The 18,877-nt window shown below is 41.4% G+C and overlaps 1 protein-coding gene across 6 annotated transcripts in view; it reads left to right on the plus strand.

The window, feature by feature from the left end:
- The window catches only part of nhsl1b (NHS-like 1b), a 97,273-nt gene that overhangs the window by 36,434 nt on the left and 41,962 nt on the right, over positions 1–18,877 (plus strand). For 2 of the 6 annotated variants that reach the window (XM_040017634.1, XM_040017639.1), the window contains exon 1: positions 1,660–6,428. The exons of 3 other annotated variants lie outside the window; for them this stretch is intronic. In XM_040017634.1, coding sequence (XP_039873568.1) covers positions 6,182–6,428 — 247 coding nt within the window. In that variant the 5' untranslated portion in view covers positions 1,660–6,181. Of the gene's footprint in view, positions 1–1,659; positions 6,429–14,348; positions 14,651–18,877 lie in introns of those variants that run through there. One more of the 6 variants, XM_040017637.1, reaches the window with a different exon arrangement.

Raw genomic sequence — 18,877 nt, forward strand, 5'->3', positions numbered from 1 at the left:
CCTGTAGACATATCGTTGAACTCGATGCAGCCTCTCATGCTGAATTTATCTGCTTCACAGATGTGGCTCGGATGCACACCCAGTCTGAGTTTCCTTGTTCTTTGTCCCAGTGATGGTGTATTTGCTCACACGGTGCGTGTGTGCATATGCTAGAGCGCACAGGCAGACTTACAAGCACACTTTTAAGAGTGTTGAGTCAGCAGCTGCTGCTTCGGGTTCAGGGGTGAGAGGTCAGAGGTCATTACCTGCTTTGCGCTTTTGCCTTTATCTCTATGGATAATCTGCACTCGCACATGAGTCTTAGACACGGTGATGGGCCGACACGGGAGGGCCGCAGAAGAATGGTGCTCCTAGTTAAGCCTGCAACTTTTTTTACCAAGAAGTAAGAGAATTCAGGAGCACAGTATAACGCACACAGACACACACAACAATGACAGTATACAAGTACTTTCAGCTGGAAAATTGGACTGTGGAATGATGGAGCACGTGGGCAGCGGGATGTGGGATTTGTCTTCTTCCAGGGGGAAGTGACAAAAGTTGACTCCAAAGGTTTGAGAGAGTTTAATCTTGGAAAAACTCAACAAAAACTTGAGTGTGTGTATGTAGGGCTTTTTTGTGTGTGTGTGTCATCAAAGACTTATTCCATAGAGACCAAAAACTGTATAATGTTTGAAAAAACTGTTGAAATAGCTGTGTTATCCTTGATTAAAGATCGCTATCTTTAAAGGCACGCGCAACCATAAATACACAAACATGCTTTATTCCCTCCAGGCCTTGTGATAGTGTTGTTTACTGACTGTCATCTGATTGTAAATTGTTAGGCACGTACAAAAATGAACTGACACATAAACATACAACATTTTCTGGACGATTTAACATTTGGATGAAGTGCCAAGGCTCCTCTGACCTGCAGCTAAACGTTTGTCTTAGGGATTAAAGTAATTTCAGTCTGATGGCCTCCTCCTGTGGCCGGAAGTGGTAATTGCATACAATATAGGCTGCAGGAAAGAAAGGAAGCTTTGTTTCACGTGATTAATTGTGTGAGGCGGCAGGCTTTCCCCCCCCCAATTTGTGGGAAACCATAAGTTTCACAGTTTCTAATAGATTTAAACAAGTTCTGCAGTAAGTTATGCCTGTGTAAAAGTGTCCAGATGCAGTGTGAAGTGTGACAAATAGGGTGTCAAATAAAATGTTTTCAAAAAGACAGACATACTATTGAGAGTGCAACAGCTGATCATCTTTACGACTGATTAATCTCCTCTTTTCTCAGATAATAGATGATTATTTTTATCTGCTAGAAGATCCAAAAATGATGTCTCAAAAAATCCTTTTTCCTCCATCCTCTCCAGAGCGAAACCTACTGTTATTTAGCTCAAAGTAACTGGATTCCCACCGAAAGCACACACGATGTTTGTCGTTTTTCATCAAAAAAATCAAAAAAATTATTTTCCAAATGATTTAAGCCAGTTCATTCTGAAGGAATCAACTACTTAATCTTAAAAAAGAAAACAAAAAACTGCACCATATTTCATGGAAACGGATGAATATTGTGATGCAGATTATGTGAAACAACAACAAAAAAAGCATGGTAGTGGACTTCAATGCTCCAGAGGTCCAGCAGCCCACCACTAGAGGGCTGTTGCTGGGCCTGGGCCAGGTCTGGAAGCCCAGCAACAGCCCTCTAGTGGTGGGCTGCTGCTGGGCGTCCAGGCCTGGCCTACCTCTCCCCCTGGAGGTCTGAAGTTGCTCAGCAGCTAACCTGAGAGGACACTTTATACTGTGTGACTCACATTTTCCTTCCCTAGTAGTCTATTATCACATGAGTTAATCACTTTACTCCCTGTCCCGTGTTCCCTGTGTGCCTGCGGTTTGTTTGTGGTTGCCTTTATCAGTCGTGATTTCTTAATATGCAGTTTTTGCCAGAAGGAGCAAAGCACGAACATTGAGTATGACTTATCTGTGTAGGTGTTGCGTAGGTGTCGTATCGGGGTGGCCAACGCTGATGATTAATGTCTTTCTCACACACCAGCCTTTCAACCTCCCGTAACTCTTAACAGTATTATTGTGTAAATCCAAAATGATGCAATAACACCTGTTTACAAAGACAATCAACAGATAAGTAATGACGTCTCTTTAGGTAGAAATTTTTGAAAAGTGGGCGGATCTTCCTGTAAGTTGCAGGTGTAAATATATTCTTGCTGTAATTGAGTTTCATCAGGTGTAAATCTGACACTTGTGTGTGGAAGATTCCAACACCTCCAGGAGGAACTTTATATAGAACATACAGTATATAACACACGCATGCACATAGAAGTCAAGCATGCTTTCCTTTACTTACATTACCGTCCTGTGGATGTACCATAATGTAAAGCAGATTTCCTAAACACTGAATGTGACTGCAGTCGAACCAAATTGGGGAAACAAATGCCTTCCAGAAATACGACTTTAATCAGCTGGTGTCAAACCGTACAGTTTAGAATTTGTTGCCCAAAAGTGGTCTTTTACAAACAAACACACACATGCGCAAAGGCACCAACTGTCCCAGTAAATGTGGGGTGCTCTGGTGTAATAAAAGCCTTCCTCTGTGGTGGAGCTGAACCCCTGTGTTTAACTGCCTGTGTGAATGTGTTACCGCTGAGAAGCACACACTGTGAAACTGCACATACTGGGATTTGAAACTTGGCAGAAACACTGAGTGAGGCTTTTATAAGATAGTTGTGCACTGCTGGATGCACTAAATGCTACTTTTTTTCCAGCTCGGCTTCTTTATCTGCTGTATTTACCTTTTGTTTGGTGAGTGTGTATCAATGTCAGGTATACCCAGGCACTAATGTGTGATTGGGTTACCTGACAAACAGGTTGGCCCTCATGGCCCAGTTTTATGTCTGTGGGACACAAGCAGTGGCAGCGTGTGTTTATATTTAAAATCTATACATTTAAAATCTTATCAGAGTACATAGTTATATCCATTCAGTCTCTTTCTTTTTGTTCCTTTTCCCACCTGGTCAGCTCTAACTGTGAATCCAGTCAATACTCTGATAAGATTTAGAGTAATTTAGCCTTAATTGCCCTGTACTTCTTCACTGTCTGGATTTTTGTTTGCTTTTCCTCTTGTCTTCTCTTGTCACGTCTGATAGGAGTGTCCCAACATGACATTAGTGACCCATGGTTTCCTGTTTAAACACCAGTGTGTTTAGAGTCTGCATCGTTTTCAAAGCTAATCACTGACACACGGCTCTGATGGTATAATCGTGTTTACATTCTGAGGTAACGTGACACTCTTTTTGGAGCCTTTAATGTCTCTGATGAAAGATTAAAGCCTGCTTAAAATGTGTTTTGTATTTAATGCCAACAACAGGGAAGAAAATGGTCTGTATTTGATTTATAGTTAAGCAAAATATGTTTTCACATCCAGTTTTAGTTAACTATAATAACCTTGATCATAGCTGGAAAAAACATCTTCTCTATGTCACTCTATTCAAATTTAATTGTGTACATTATCAAGGTTTTAATGGATTAGACACGTGAAAGCTGTGCTTCTGCTTCTACGCAGTCAGAGATGTTTACGCTCTTCTTTTGGTGACACGCCACCAAGCTGAAGATGCTGAATGTCCAATTGTCTATAATCTGCAGTTTAATATACTGATTATCGTCAGTGCTTTATCTCCTTCATGTGCACTTCATTAAATATAAATGAGGGGGGGGGTTTGAATCACAACGGTGACCTGTGATGACATTTTGACTCCATTTATGGGTCATGTTATTAAGCTTCACTTCCTCAAAAAAGAAAATAAATTAATCCTGAATGCAGCCAGATGCTCTGTGTTTGAGTTGTCCGTTAATCGTGTTCTTGTGACTGTAATGTCTCTTGACAACCTTAAAGAAATTCCTTCAAATTTGCCACCAAAGTTTAGATTTTGGTGGTGAAATGTTCACTTGCTGTGACCACACGTTGGTTTCTTTTCTTGTGATTTCTTAGGGAAGGAAAGAAAAAATCTTTTTTACACGTCGGGCTGAAACTTTTACTTCAACTCAAGGATTGAGTGATTATAATTTGCTGCTGTTTTACAGGTCAAGGTCACAAAGCACCAGGTTAACTATTAGTTATGTCCTTATCCCCCTACATCATTTCCTCTGCTGTAATAAAACCTACTTTGTTGTCCCACTTTATTGACGTCTTACTGATCGCTGCTGCACAGTAGAGTAATGCTGGTTAAATATTAAAGGGCTTATGGCTTTATGTCTCACCACTGTGACCGAAGGTCTTCAAAAATATATCTGTAGTGTGTACTTGATTACTTATATTTGTATATTCCAAGCTAGGCTTGGAAATGAGCACCTGGCTTTGTGCACAAACAAGTGCCGACGTAGTAGATTTTCTCTCTAAGGGGAACCTCAAATGAGGTCGGGGACCTGAGAGAGCAATAAGGGTTTAAGTCTAAGCTTGCACCACATCGCAGTCACAGATCTGGAATCGTCTTTCAGTAGCGTAATGGATCCATAAAAAAAACCTTACGGTGCCAGATCTTTGTCTTGACGATCTGACGATCCTCTAATTTACCACCTTTTCTGGGGTAAACAAGAAGGTGAGAATGGTTGATGAGGTTTCTCAGCCAGGCCTACGTGTGTTTGTGTACTCACTCATTCAGTTTTTTGTCACACCTTAGTGGTATTGCGCTCCCTATGCTTTTACACTCAGGTGGGAAGGCTCCACCCCCCCTACATACATGTTTTTATCCCTGAGGGCCTTTGTGTTCCTCACACACTGCGTGTTTCCCAACAGTAGTTAAGGGTTAGTACTGCTGAGGCTGGGGTTAAAGCTGTTTTGTGTTCAAAATGAAAGAACCTGTGGGATATTGATAACAGGGAATGTAAATAGAAGCGTATGTGGGGTGGAAAAAAGGTGTTTAGGAGGTAGGAAAGGACATAAGGAGGGTGTGATGAGTGGTTGCCATGCCAGTAAATGAATGGCGGGGCGGAGCAGCGATCAGGGAGCGCAGAAAACAGAAAGAAGAGAGGCAGGGAATAAGGAAGAAGGGACGGGCTGACTCGTATTTCAGCTTCATGTGTGAAGGGTTGGGTGTAACCTTAACCCTATACTCACAGCACAACTCTAGTTGTGTCAACTCTAGTAGTCACGCACTTGCAGGACTTCAGGAGTCCCGAAGAGCGGAGTCTGGGCAATCCTCACCAGCATACCCTTTCTTTTTAACTCACCTGGGTGCGATAAGCAGGTGTGGGCTTGCCTTCCCAATTCTTGCTTTATCACTGGTGTAGATCAGCTGATTGGAGAGCCAGAGCTTGGTCAACACTGGGACCTTTTATCACAGCCTTTGCTTAGCACGCCTTTTCCTCAACCACTAGTGACGGTAATATTTGCGGAAAAGGGATCAAAACAGGACTGAGAGGAAAACGAATGAGGATTCACAAGAAGTTGGTTGTAAATTCTCTGGAAAAACAGGCATCCTCATTTCTGCTGCATACCCAGCAAAGGGAGTATCACATGTGAGTGTGCCTATGCCAGCGCGTGAGCATGCAAGTAACTTCATCAGGACAGCAACAAACCCGGGAACCTCTTAACCCCTTGGTCAGGCCCTGGCTCTAAGATGGTGCGACTCAGCTGGCGCGTGCTAACAACTGGAGATAACAACACTCAGGGGCACACATGGTCGTAAACAACAACCGCTGATTTGCTGAGACTGAAAAGAATCGTAGGGTAATTTGGAAACCTCTCTCCACCCTGTCATGCACCACTGAGGAACATAACAGAAAAAGGGGACTGTGCACAGAGAAGTGTGCGCCGCGGAAGGGCGGTGATTTTCCTGATTGCTGGATTGCTTAATTACCCCTTTGGGTTTGGGAATCACGCCTGGAGTTTTAAGGCACAAAGGAGGACAAGAAAGGAGAAGATGATTTAAGTTTTTGCGGCAGAGAGATGAAGTGAAGGAGGAGGCTGTGTGGGTCAGAGTCATGATGTGGAAGTGCGCTAAGCAAATGGAAAGCAAAGCGGGATATGGCTGAATGTCCTGCTGGAACTAATTCAGTGCTTATTGTTGAATCTGAAGAGTCTGAAACAGTTTCGTAAGTGTGAATATCTGGACAACCCACCGACCTAAAGATTTACGGCTGGGGATTTATTTATTTTTTTGCTCAGTTTTAAAGAAGACCTCTCTGAGGGACAATGAGAGGAGACAGGAGATCCGCATCATTCCGAAAGGAGAAACCGGCGGGCCTTTCCCGGGCTCTCAGCTGGCTCAACGTGTCCAACCTCTCCCGCCAGAGCAGACGCGTCTTCCAGAGCCAAAACGAGCTCAACGTGGTTCACAGCCGCCACCCGTACTCTCAGTCTCACAGTCACCTTCACACCTCAGACGGAGACGAGCGTGAGGACGACGATAACTGGGTGTACCGGCCTCAACACAAAATAGGTGAGAGTGGGGAAACAAAAAGAAAAGCAGTGATTATTTTATTTTTATACTGGACACACACCTACTTAACCATGTGTGTTGGCTACGTCTCTTTGAGCTTTTAGAATGGTTCTTTGTTCTCGAGCTCAGTTAGAGAGACGGTGTTTACACGCACAAGCAAAACGAGTACTGTTTCATTCTCTTTCTTATGGCACCCTATTCTCAAGCTCCACAACCCTCACACTTCCTGGTTCCCTTAGAGACTAAGTTGGATGTGTGCGTTTGTGGTCAGCAGGACTTGTGGCTGGTCAAAGGGCACTTTGTCCCTGTGTGATAAGTCAGCAACGATACATCAGCGCGGTGATGTCACAGGCTGGTACCAGTGTGAGTGTAGGATTTGGTACCAGCGAGAGGGCGTGTTTGTGTTTGTCTAGACCTGGATAGCTCATCAGTGACACCAAGAAACTAAATAATAGTTTCTTTTAGCTCTTTAGTTTAGAATTTTAATATTGGACATCTTTCTGTCTGAGGTAAGAATGAAATTTAAACCTGGCAGTATTTTAGGGGTATTAAGTTTCCAGTTTCTCATTATTTATTGATTGGTTCATTAGTTGTGTGCCGGGGTACATGCATCTGTGCATACTCGGTCAGAGGTGTCAGTTAGACTTTAGGGAGAGTGGTTGTAACTGTAGCCTAACCTTTACCTGAGAATGGAAAAAGACACCCAGTGGTAGTCGCATTAACTCTCACACTTGCTGCCATTGGTAGTTTCACTCACACTGTACATTAACATTAAAATTATTGCCAATACTTTAGATACACTTGGAGCGGGATAGGTTATACATGCTTGGACACAAAGATTTTGGTGAGGCAGGTGGGACAAAAATACAAACCAAATAAAAAGCAGATATTGTAGCCTAAGTTTCAGACATTCAGGATCAGTATCTGCCCATGTTTCACTCGCTATTACACTAATGGTAACATAACAAGTTGTTATCAGTTTCAATAGGCAAATTACATGTGTTGTCTCTCTGCCTGGCTCTGCGTTTTATTTTTAAAGCAGTTCAGCAACATGACGACTGGTTGCTTCCAAATCGGAACTTTCTTTATCTTAATGTGGCCAACAAATTGGTGCAAAGCTTCCTGGGGTAAGATTGTCACAATAGCATGGAGACTTACATGGAGCAATAACAATGATTTAGCAGCATAGGCGCCACATGTAGCCTCAGTCTGCTGTCGATGCTAAGAACATATTTTGAATCTGTGTCCCTATTGGTGGTCAGGGCTGGAGTAGTGTCACCTGACAGTATATGATGACATTTTGTTGCTCCAGAAAAGTGAGCTTGTTGCTGCTCTTGTCAAGTTTTTGCAACTTTCAGCCCTTCCACCTCTGAACCTGCCCCTTCCTAAAACAGCTCAGAGACGCACATAGCTGAAGGTCCTGACATTTTTCTCATAGTTAAAAGGTTAAAGCAGAAGCTGGTCAAAGTTTATATGGTAACTGTATTGGTATGTAGTGTTTTGTTTTTAGTTTTAACTGAAGGATTTTTTTTTTCTGGTTATAATCTTGAACTTGAGATTACATATAATATTATTTGTGTCCTTTAACTCTAGAGATAAGCGTTGCAGCGCTGTGGTGCAGCCTAAACCTTTATGGATTTTATATCTGCAAACCAAGCACGCGCCCTTTTATTGCCCGCATGTGGTTCAGTGGCAGAAAATGTCTTTGTATTCAAGCCAAATCTTTATCTGAATGTACTACACCGCATGTGATTCCACTGTTTGATCTGTCTTACGTAAGAAGATCATCCTACCTTATTTGCTGTCTGCCTATCTCATCCGTGGTTGCCCCTCACGCTGGCGACAGGAAAGCTCTTTGCTGTCATGATTTCTTCACAGATCTCTTTCAGTCCTTTCTTGGAATAATTACAAAATCTTAAATCTAAAAATTTCACTCACATTTTAAAGAAACAAATCATTTTCCCATTAAATATTCAGAAAAATAAGGGGGACTAATTTATTTACCAAGGGATATATTTTCCAACTACAAAGCTTGGAGATTGAGATGATGCATTCAAGTGTGAATAAGTGATTTTAAACAACAAGACAGGAACCGATCAGACTTATTGCATTAGACTTTTGTTTTTCACAAGCTAATGCTCTTTCTCCTGCTGTTTCTTTTTACAGCCTCTTTCTTTCAGTCTTTCTCTCTTTCTCTCTGTTGTAGACAGACTGTATCTTTTTATAGCTAATTCCAGGCCAGAGACAGTGTCATAGACAGGTCAATATAACTAACACACACACACACACACACACACACACACACACACACACACACACACACACACACACACACACACACACACACACACACACACACGTAGTGTACAGATGCACACTGCACACAGAGGAAATGTCTCGGGAATAAGTCTCCAGTTTGAACCTTAAGTATTTTTAACATCTGGATCTTGCTTCCACACGCCTGCCAAGACCCATTACAAGGCATATGGGCAGCCACGCACTGTGCCTCTGTGTAAATATAGCCCGAAAATGAGTGCCTGGGGATGCAAAACCTACAATTTTGATGTAGCCTCCAGCTCGGCTGGTTGGGTGTTTGCCTCGGTTGTTGAGGTAACGGGTGTGTGAGTGAGTGCTTCCTGGGCCAGTTGCAGCCCTGACAAAACATTGCAAAAGTTGTTTTATTTATTGGTTTGATATATATATATATATATATATTTTTTTTTTTTTTTTTTTTTTTTTTCCAGACGGAAATGGTGACTCGTCAGACACCCAGCCTATTCATTGTCTGCAATGCCTTTATAGTTATGGGTTATATACAGATCGCTGCTGATTGGTTAAAACCTCCAACACACCCACTAAATGAGAGGAAATGTGGCCCAAAAAGCATGTTACCAAAAACCTGCAGGTTTCAGTTAAAAAAAACAAAACAAAAACAAGACAGAAAATGGCAAAAGTGCTCCTGGTGTGGCTCAATTTGACATTTATTAACTTTATTAAGATTCTTAAAAAAACTTTGAGCAAGTGTAACATATAGCTATATTTTGTAACAGCTATTCCTTCCTGTTTTAGGAATTGAAATACAGGTGATAGGGTCCCAGTTCTTTTGTATATCAAATTAATTTAAACAAATGTAAATAAATATATCATTACTAAGAATTCTAAGGGAATAAAAGTAAAACAAAAACAATCAGTTCATTAAATAAATTTCCTCCTGTAGCTGGCACCTGACCTGTGCTGAAGGATCCAGTAAGGATCCAACGGCTTATGCTGTGTCCCAATTCTAGGCTGCATACGACCACTGTATTTATTATCTGTTTTTTTTTTTTTTTTTTTCATATAATGTCATTGTTTGATTTATTAGCTCCGTACCAGACAGTGTCATTTTAAGTTCCAACAAACCATCTTGCAAAAACGAAACTGTGGATTTGGAGCAACTGCAAAATCAGTCCGACCCCTGATCTCCAAAACGTCACAAAATATCACAATGCCAATTAAACTTTATAAAGGGATAGTTAAATGTTTTCCAGGAGCTTTCCTATTCTGTGTGTGAGCTGTTTTACCACCATTTGTTTTTTGTTGTTTTTTTCCCTTTTTGATAAGGGGCACTTGGAAGCACCCGTGTCAGAGAAGCATCGCAAAATTTAGATATTTAATTTACTGTCATAGAAAAGCATAAAAGGCAACATTTCGAATAAGGAACCAACCTGCAGCTGGTGGGACCCCATCAGACAGTGGAATCTAGGTCTCAGTTGTTAACTGTACTCCTTATTGGTTGTTATTTATAGATCATCAAGCCACCAGATGAAGGTGCACTCAATGTCTTCTTGTTTATCCAGATGTTTTCCTTTGGCAAGTGTGCCTGCACCGTGTTAACATGGAAGTTTGGAGATTTGGGGATTAGTCATCAGCAGAGTTTTATGTGTGATGTAGTTTTTGGTATCTACAGTGTGTCACTGTGTCACATATTTGGGGCAGGAGCACAGTGACCTAAATATTAACCATACCTTGGCACGCCACAGCTGTGGCAGAACCAGAATTAGGTTCCACATTATTGAAGATGTGTTTATTAAGGCAGGCTTTAAGAAAAGGGTATTTGAGGACACATTTCTCTTTGTGGGATGCTTGGTGAAATTTTTGAGAGGCTTCACAGACCAAACTCTTGCATAACTGTCTTTTTTTTTTTTTTTTTTTTTGGAGGGTTTTATACAGGCACACACAGAAACACACTCATCATTACCGTGTAGTCGTTGTGTAAATCCAGATTAGCAGATGATAATTTGCTGTAGGGAGAGGAGATGTATAAACCAGGAAGGCCTCATTAAAAGACAGACACAGAAATCTGGTGATGTGGCCCACAGCCCAGGGCTAAACACACCAGTGCTGTACATAGAAACACGCGAAGCATTCATTAAAAAAAAAGCATATCTATAACAAGTGTTATACACTTATAAACTGCTTCTAATCATTTTTCTCTTTTCTCCTATGTGCTGCTGTCGGTGATGATCCACAGGTAAGTCCGAACTTTTTCTTCCTCTCTGATCCTCCTTTGTATCTCTTTGCCAGCTGACCCCAGATCAGTCTTATTGTGTGCTGAAATGCTCCTAATCCCGGTACACACAAGAGTTCAGCTTTAGCTCAAATTAAGTCACCCCCCCCACCAATCCCTTAATCTCTGATTTTTTTTTTTTTCACCCACCCTTTTGAATCATATTGTATGTATTCTATTACCTCTGTGTTGTGGCCTCTAATCCACAAAAGGCCTGATTCACTGGTGAAAAAAGGGCAAGCAGAGGAAAAACAAGTGATTACGTTGCTGAACATGGTTTTAGCAGCTTGTGAGGGGATAGAGGTCTCGGGGTTTAGTTTGATAGGATGAACTGATATTGTCCCAACACAGTGGCGAGGTAAAAAAAAAAAAAAAAGACCTCTTCATGACAAATGCGTGAGTTATAATGACGTAACACGAACAGAAATAATCTTTTTCCGTCATTTTAGAGCCAATATGTTCATGTTTATCCTTACATGTGTTCTTTTTTTATTTCTTTTTTATTTTTGTGTTTTTGCTACTAATCACTTCTTCTTCTTCTTCTTTTTTTTTTTTAAATGGCAGAGTCAGATTTTTTTCAGATTCCTTCTCGTCGCGTGTCTAAATATATAAATACAAACAAGCTTAGTTGCTTAATTTTTATCTGCCTTTGCTATTTAGTCTTATCTCTAATGCAAAGTGTGCCGCAGTTAAAACATGGCATACTTGCACAGCAGTGGATGTGACAGAGAATGTCCTGGACACTTAGATAAGATGCTGTCTGTGTTTCTGATACGGGCCCTTTGACGTGATTCAAGTCCTAAAACGGTGTTTAATCTGAAGACGGTCTGCATTGTAGAAGCTGAAATCTCCCTGTATGTACTGTTTGCATCCTGCACCCACAGAAGGAGGTTGTCACTGTGTGCTGCCATGTAGTCCATGTGCAGAAATATACTTGAAGAAGATAATCTTTAATGAAACGATTCAATTAGAGCATGTTATGGGCTGAATTTTTCAAAATTGCAATAGTAAATATATAATTCATAAACGTGAGAAAAGAAGACTGAGTAAATATTTGGAATTAAGTTTATTCCTTTTTTTGTAGATCATTTAAACAAGAACGCTGTAAAATTTTGCTATACCGACCATTGGCTCGCACTGACTTCTGAAACTAATCTTAACAAGACTGTGTTTGTGTGTAAAAGCGAAGGAAATCCACATCTCTGCTTTGACAGTTTCAGCTTTGCGAGAGCGGTGATTACGCAGGCCTCAAAATGCTGCTTGTAAGCCAAAGGTTTTATAGGAGAAGGTTAAAGTTAAAGCCATTCTGGCCAATTAAGGTGAAGGTTTGATGAAGTGAGATTTTACTGTTTGGTTAGATGGATTTATTCAAGCATTTTTCTTCCAAGGCTGCGTTTTTGTGGCTTTCTCATTTCAGTCAATCATGCTTTCCTTGAGGCTCCACGTCACACGAGGTCACACTTACACATTTGCACACTAGTCAGCCTCTAATTGGCCACATCTGGTCGAGACAGATGTGTTATAGCCTGCAAGCAACAATCACGCTTGGACGTCATAGTTTTATTATGATTGTGCCACTTTAATCCTCTTTTGGAACATCTGCACAGAGCGTACACTCTGCCAAGTAAGTAGGGAATAGTTATAAATATCAGCATTAATTATATGCAAGGTTAATCACCGTTGCTGTAATTATGTAGTGGAACCATAACATCTTAAAGACACGAAGTAAGCCTTTGTCTGTTTTGTGTCTGCTAAACATCTGTTTATACAGTATACAACAGAAGTGAGCACACACCTATACAATATCACTGTCATATTATTCAAAACTGCATCAGGTTACAGTGCACCAATTCTAGGTTGTCTACTTGGGTATTTTCTCTTGATGTAAAATGAAAAGCTAACAGTTAAAGTTTCCATCCATCCATCCATCCATCCATCCATCCATCCATCTTCTTACATTTAACAGACAGATAAATAATGTCTTTATTGAGTTCTGGGTCTTTAGTTGCCTGAACCAACCTAACTGTTTTTTACAGTATAAAGTACCAGCGTCTGTGTTCCAAGCTATCACTCTTTCCAAGTCTAACAATAACCCTAACTATAGATGAGGGTTGGTAGATCACCTCCTGAATTACAGGTTTTGCCTCTTGGATCAGCTAACACAGCGCCATTCTGTTTTGGACGACTATATTCCTCTTCTGATAAAGTTCAGTAGTCACCAGTAGCCCTGGGCAGATTCATAGCAAACAGGGTTTAGCCATCACGCATTGTTATGTACTGTATGTGTGGGCTTTGGAATATAAATGAATGCTAAGGGTTCTGGGTTTTACATAACTTACCACAGATCACTTAAGATCAAAGGCTGCCACACCAAATGTGTTTTTGCAGAGGAAGAGAAAGCCATTACAGCTCATCATTGGTTATCAATGCCATTTTGCATTCTGCTATCCAGTCTGGACTAAGCCAAACTTTATGTTGACTCTTTAATTTACTCTTGTCAGTGTGCACTGTGTTGTCTAGCTGCATATATTGATTTACTGGGTTTGTAGAGAGTATGCTTTCCCCCTCTTTTTTTTAGATTTGAAAGCACAGTCAAAGTCTTTGATTACTATCATTTCAGCAAACCTAAAACTAATCTTCCTTTTGTGAAAAGCGTACCTCATGTGAGCTTTACAAAGCACTTTAAGTCATAGAGGAATGGCCCAGAATCAGATCCATAAGCTATTCTCGCTGCACATCTGAACAAGGTGGTAAAAAAACATCAGTTTAACACCCATAAACCAGATGTATTTTCATGTGTATTTCCAAAACCTTGTAAGTGAGCCTGTATTTCTGTCCGCGACTGGCACGACGCTGAGGGCGATTGGGATCGGCCTGCCTGGAGAGTTTGTGATGCACCACGCTTGTAACTGCGTCTGATAACAAGCAGTTGAATTGTGGGGATTAAAGCGATTATATTTGATCAGCGCACAATGGATCGGCCTCAAGCCGGGGCCCCCTGTCTCACTCTGAACTGCTGACTGCCCAGATTCTCTGCCATCATTATCCAGTAAAAGCTTCACACTGTGCATATTTGTGTGTGTGTGTATATATTATTGTTTTTATTTTTGCCTCCTCCCAAGCAACAAATGTATTCTTTAAAACCATGTATTTGACTAAATGCCACATATGTATACATATATGTGTGTACTTGGGTATCTGTGAAGGTGACCAATCAGGGGGCTTGTGGGTGACAGTGGATTTAAGAGTTTTAGATCGAGGCTGAGCTTCTCGCTCTGATGGGCGGGGAGATGGGGTGGGGTTGAGGGTAGGGGGGTGTCAGTGCGGTAGAAAGATATCCAGGGATGTAGGGAGAGAGGGAGGGGAAGCAAAGTGAGGGGGGGTCGCAAGGCAGTTTCCTGCAGTGTAGAAGTTGGCTTGCTGCCACTCGGAGCGTGTGCATGTGTGTGTGAGAGGGGAAAGAAGGGGAGGGAGATGGAGAGTGGAGTGTATGTGTCAGGATCAGTGTGTCTGCGTTTGATCGGCTTGAGCGAGCGGTGTGGAGAAACCGGGAGAGAGGACGAGAAAAGGAGGACAAGCAGAATGGTTATGAGGAAATGGTGAGCCGCAAGAAAAAAGGAGGAAACTGCAGTTTTGTTTGGGGGAAATAAGTGAAGAATCATGTTCTGTCTGAAAGGTGAGTGTAGCCGCTCATTGCATGAAAGCTCTGGCACTGACTCGGTGTGAGTGTGGAGTTTTCCCCGGGACTTTTGTGAGACAAAGAAAAGTTAAACTCCATCCCTCCCCTGTTTGGAAAGTAATCTCTCCCACAGCAGCCTCCTCTGCACAATATCCTTCCTTGTGTCTTTTTTTTCTTCAGTGAAGGAAACACTCCTGTTAATCATCTCTTCCTTTGTTCTTTCGTTCCGTCTCTGATTATTAAGGGTCTTTGAATTCAAGCATACTGTATTTCCTGACTGCGGTTTGATTCCCCTCCCTTTCATTTTACTCGTATTATTCTCGACTAAGCAGAGTGTCTCTGCACGCTGCTGGCTGTGATCCTCTTTGCATTCTCGTAACTTTGGTGTGGGTTTCAGGGGCGATGAGCGATGTGTAGAGCTGCTTACATCCGTACGTATCGGTGTGTATTCAGTGTGCACGTTGTTCACAGTAACAGCTGGCAGAGCAGCAGTTGCTGGTCTGCTGTCCTGCAGAGTTGGGGGCCATGTGTTGGCTATTACTTCGCTGACAAGCTGAAATGAGATAAAGGGGAAACTCGCTCGTCTTATACTGCATTTGACATTGTTTTCTGTTATTAAACACTCATGGAAACTATGCTACAAAGAATAGACACATAATGCTGTTTGGGAGACAACACAATGCTGCTGATAAAGAGGGAAAACCCGCTTCCCTGCCCGCTCCCTGTCCTTCCGTAACTTTTGGTCCTGCTGCTTGAGTCATATTCCAGAACATCATGGTGGTGATTTCACCTGTCATGGTTACAGGGATCACATGCAGCTAATGCTGACAACACATGAGCTGTTTTATTATGAAGAATAACATTTTATTGTCTCATTTGACCTAGTTTTAGGTTGCAGTGCCAAACGATACCCAGTCAAAAGCAAGAAAGTTAAGATGTTAAATATATATTTAGCTGTTATTTCAGAAATGTCAGAAATGAGGAAATTATCTGTCTTGTTAAACCAGGCTTGTTTGTTCTCTTTCTGTAGCCTGCAGATTAATGGCTTCCAGAAATGAGGTAATATAAAGTGAACACATCAACTATACGTGGCAGTCTCCCAGTTCATCAGCTGTATGCAGTAATTTATGTTGTCAGTTACACTGTGAGATTCGAGTCCGGCTTGGAAAATGGAGAGAAACAGATGTTGTGGGAGTTGAGCCGGAGAAGGAATTCAGTTTTTTTTTTTTCTTTTTTAGATGAAGCCATTTTTTATACACGAGATTGGCAGTTTTTCTGTGGTCAGCAGTAACTAACCGTACAGCAAGAGGAGGATTAATATTTAATGTTCAGATTGCTGAGTGTTTAAAAGTTGTCACACCAGGATCAGGTTATTGACATGTAGATGCTGCTTCACTTTAATCAGCTACAAGCACGATTCCCAGTTTGGGTTTCTAGCTTCACAAGTGACCCAAATACTCAGTATTACATTAAATACCATGATCCGACCAGTAGATTACTCTACATTGGCTGCCAGTTACAGAATGTCCACTAATGTTATGATATTAACCCCCCCCCCTCGCTCAGTCGAGGTTGCCAGCTCTGAGACAGATGTGACATATTTCAGCCCATGTTCTTCCACAGCCAGCTGTGCTGTGTGGCCAGGGTGAATCACCACCACCACCCCTGCAGTAAACCTTAGCGTTGCAGTGCAAGCCATTTGCAGGGCCAGAATTAGGCTCTGTGACTTGGTGTGCATTTTGGTATGTTGCATAAGTTTTTTATGCACTTGAGCCACAGTTAGTAGATGTGGCATGAGCAGGGATTAGTTTGAGCTGGAAATGTCATTCTCACTTAAATTGGAAGTTTCCTGCAGCCTTCCGGGGGTTGGGGATATAGAAAGTTACATGTTGATGAATGTAAGCCTTGATTAGCACAGAAATTTCAGAGAAAGGTCAGTTGTGGGCATCTCAGGCTATATCTACTTTTTGATCCTGACTTTTCTGGGGTTTATTTTGCTCTCCTGTGTGCAGTTCACTCATTACAGATGCTTCATATGTTTTTCTTTTATAATGGGCAGCAGTTGTGACATATTCTGATGCTTATTTAACGACCAAATATTCCGTCATCATAGACCGTATGACTCTGCAGTGTTACTCAGATACTTTCAAACTTTTAACCAAAACTTCATTGAAGTTAGTCATCAGAAAATTCAGCTTTTAAACTGCAATGACTTTATTCTTAATTCCACAGAGGATTTTTTTCAAAGTATATTTTGCAAGTGGTCTTTTTTCAGTCTGGGTTTTGAGCTGTTGGTTTAACCTTGTAAAGAGTTAGCACATGCATGGGTGATGAGAGGAAGGTGGCATTTAATTTTTTTTTAAAAAATTTTTGGTGTAGAATCTGTGTAAACTGAGTTCCAGGTTTCCCACATGCCCCACATGTCTAAGGCATTCAAGCGCTTTACTGTAGATTATCACCATTAAAAACTACAAACATGTCAGCAAACAATGATCTCTAGCAGAAAAATAGATTAATGACCTATTTAAGCTCCTGCACTGTAGTTGTATGTTACTATTTTCATGTTGAAACACATGAAGGTATCATGTGCACTTGTGTTTTCAGTAACAGATTCTTGTCCACCACCTTTATTTCCCAGAATCATTAAACAGCCTACCTTGTGAACTTGCTTGAACTTGTAAGAGGACAGTCCTCCAGTAACATCTCCACCAGTGCTGTGTTTCTTGAGACATTGTGACCTCTTCACCGGAGGCTGACTCACTACCTGTCCCCTGGCCTTCTGGTTAGGAGTGTTGATGGATGTTCTCACACTCAGTGTGGCAGGTGGAGGGGAAAAAGAGGCGGACAGGAGAGAGGTGTTAACATGTAGGCAACAGTTTGTCTGTATTCCTTGAGGGTTAGTTGGCTTGTAAAACATGGCTTGTGAAAGACTTTAGGATATCTGACCTACCTTTTTTAAAGCCAGTTTGGTGACATAGCACTTAACCTAATGTGAAAAACGACAACATGTTGTAACCATGAAGATATTTCTGCTTGTTCCCATCTGCATTTTAATCTAAGTAGATAGAAAAGGATCGTGTGTCAAGAGCTACAATGCAAAGTCAGATTTTAAATGTTATCTAAAACCAACGTCTAGCTGTTTGTTAAGCGAGTCACACTTTAAGAAAATGTAGTCAGACCACTCGTGCTGCCTGCTAGACTTTAGCTAGAATATTTTTAGTTAAAAAGAAAACAGATGTAGCTTGGAGATCAATGGCCTCGTGGGTAGATGGCTTATTGCAGGTTTTGTCAGTGATCGATACATGACTTGGTCGTAAATCAATCATTTTAATATGTAAATGAGCATGGGAGTTTGAGAGGAAGCTCACAATGGGATGTTGACCTCTGTAAACAAGTCGTAGCAGAAGAGATCTTGGGCTTGATAAGTAAACAATAGAGCGTTAAGTTCCAGTGGCCTGTGAATGGGATCTGCCAGGAACCCAGTGAGCTTTCTGTCTTCTGAAAAGAGTTTTCAAAACAATAGCTTTTTGAGGGCAAAGTTTAGAGGTTTGGAAAAATGTAGGACTCAGTAACGGGGTCTTATTGTGTCTTTTTTCTAGTTTGAGACAATAGTAATGCAAAAAAAACTTTCTTAGCAAGCGAGTGTTAATGGGAAGTTGTTTTTTTCTTCTTCTTGGGACAATGCTGGAAGTGTTTTGTTGTCCGCAGGGAGTCGGTCATTGTCTTTTCAAACTTCACCCGCAAGTGGATGACTTCCCCAGACAGAAGACTAACTCAGCATGCAGGTGCTCCTCTCACTCCATTCAGACCTTTTGCGTCTCCATGGCTACCATTGTCCCCTTCCCAAAGCCTTCCTCTTGTCCAACCCCCCCGGCTGCAAACACACACATAGAATCTATGTGCAAAAGTTAGTGTACATACACACTTGTGTAATTTATCTATTATTACACACAAACCCTTCCCGTGTGACTTTTACATTGTTCACTAACTAGGTGCACATGCACACGCACACACACACACACACGCTAATAATCAGTGGAATGTGACACACTCACCGCAATGCATGCCAGGCAATACGCAGCCATCAACTACACACATATATTTGCAAACATCTCTTCTCACACACATACATGTGCTGTACCTGTTTGTAAAAGGTTTGTAATGATTCTTTGTCACAACTGAAACATCCCCTGTTGTGATGATGGTCCCATTCACTGTGTTGCT

Source organism: Simochromis diagramma, unplaced genomic scaffold (genome assembly GCF_900408965.1).
Source record: "Simochromis diagramma unplaced genomic scaffold, fSimDia1.1 OVJJ01000802.1, whole genome shotgun sequence".
Classification (NCBI taxonomy): Eukaryota; Metazoa; Chordata; class Actinopteri; order Cichliformes; family Cichlidae; genus Simochromis; species Simochromis diagramma.